We start from the raw sequence: 1,080 nt of genomic DNA, 5'->3' as shown, positions 1-1,080 counted from the left end.
AAAAAAAAAAAAAAAAATCAGTAAGCTCTGCCAGAAATGTAAAAACAATCAGACCATGTAATGAATCAAATCTCCCCTCCCCGCAAAGATGTATGAGTATTCCTGAGACAACAGGAAAAGGAACTCACCGTACTTGGCAAGAGATATTGTCATTCTCAAGATAAGAGGTTGAAAGCCAGCTCTGCCTGGATTACACTGGCCAATGAAAGCCTCTGAAATTGTTCTTTGTGCCGTATATTGCCACAGAAACATAGTTACCTCTCCTTTCTTGCAGCTTTCACTTTTGGTGAGATTCTCTCCCAGGCTACGAGACATTTCCTGCTCGGAACCTATTTCTTAATTGTAAGTACTTCGAAATTAAGAACTTCTTTAAAAACTTATCTTAGCACTGAAAAAAAAAAAAAACCTGTTTTCTTCAAAAGTTATTTGATTTTCTTGGGTTCCCCTCTCCAACATGTTATGTTTTGAGGTTCAGCTGAAAGACTGATGTTTTCTTATCTAATTGCTTTAAATTTAGTCGATTTAATCAAATTCAACAATTATGTGCTAAGTATTTTGCTAGATGCCATGCTTTTCAAAGTAGTGTAAGATTTCAGCTTTGAGTCCTCATCCAATACTGCTGTCAGCAGGAAACACATATGATGCATTGTAGTTACTAACTCATCATTAATTTCACTCATTTCAATACATATGCCTGTTTACTTGTGCTAGTCTAATTTCTTTGTGCTTCACTTCCCAGGGAAGCTTAGAAAAAAAGACTTTAAAAAAATTTCTTTGTGTTTTGAAATTACTTTGTTTTATCTGTTCAAAATATTTAGAAACAAGAGATGAGATTTTGTAGATTTAGCTGATGAATTATAAGAATCTTTGAATTCTCACTATAAAAGTAAGAAAAACAGACTAGAATGCTTCAAAATTAAATTCCGGTGCTTCATTGATATGTATAAAGAGAGATGTCATATAGCTTGTGAGCTTATGAAATGGAAAAGTTTCAATCAAAGCAAAAAAATGAAATTTAACATCAATAAACAGTAGGGAGAAAAAATCTCAGTAATAATCTTATATCAGGATTAATCAATA

General features: G+C 32.8%; 1 protein-coding gene across 1 annotated transcript in view; it reads left to right on the top strand.

Moving 5' to 3' along the window:
- PLAC8 (placenta-specific 8) overlaps nucleotides 1-1,080 on the top strand; it is a 45,637-nt gene that overhangs the window by 16,776 nt on the left and 27,781 nt on the right. The window contains exon 3 of the mRNA XM_012647150.1: nucleotides 292-342. Within this exon, the coding sequence (XP_012502604.1) occupies nucleotides 292-342 (51 nt within the window). The remainder of the gene's footprint in view (nucleotides 1-291; nucleotides 343-1,080) is intronic.

This window comes from Propithecus coquereli, unplaced genomic scaffold, assembly GCF_000956105.1.
Source record: "Propithecus coquereli isolate 6110/MARCELLA unplaced genomic scaffold, Pcoq_1.0 Scaffold26, whole genome shotgun sequence".
In the NCBI taxonomy this organism is placed as follows: domain Eukaryota; kingdom Metazoa; phylum Chordata; class Mammalia; order Primates; family Indriidae; genus Propithecus; species Propithecus coquereli.
This window is presented reverse-complemented; position numbering and strand designations above follow the sequence as displayed.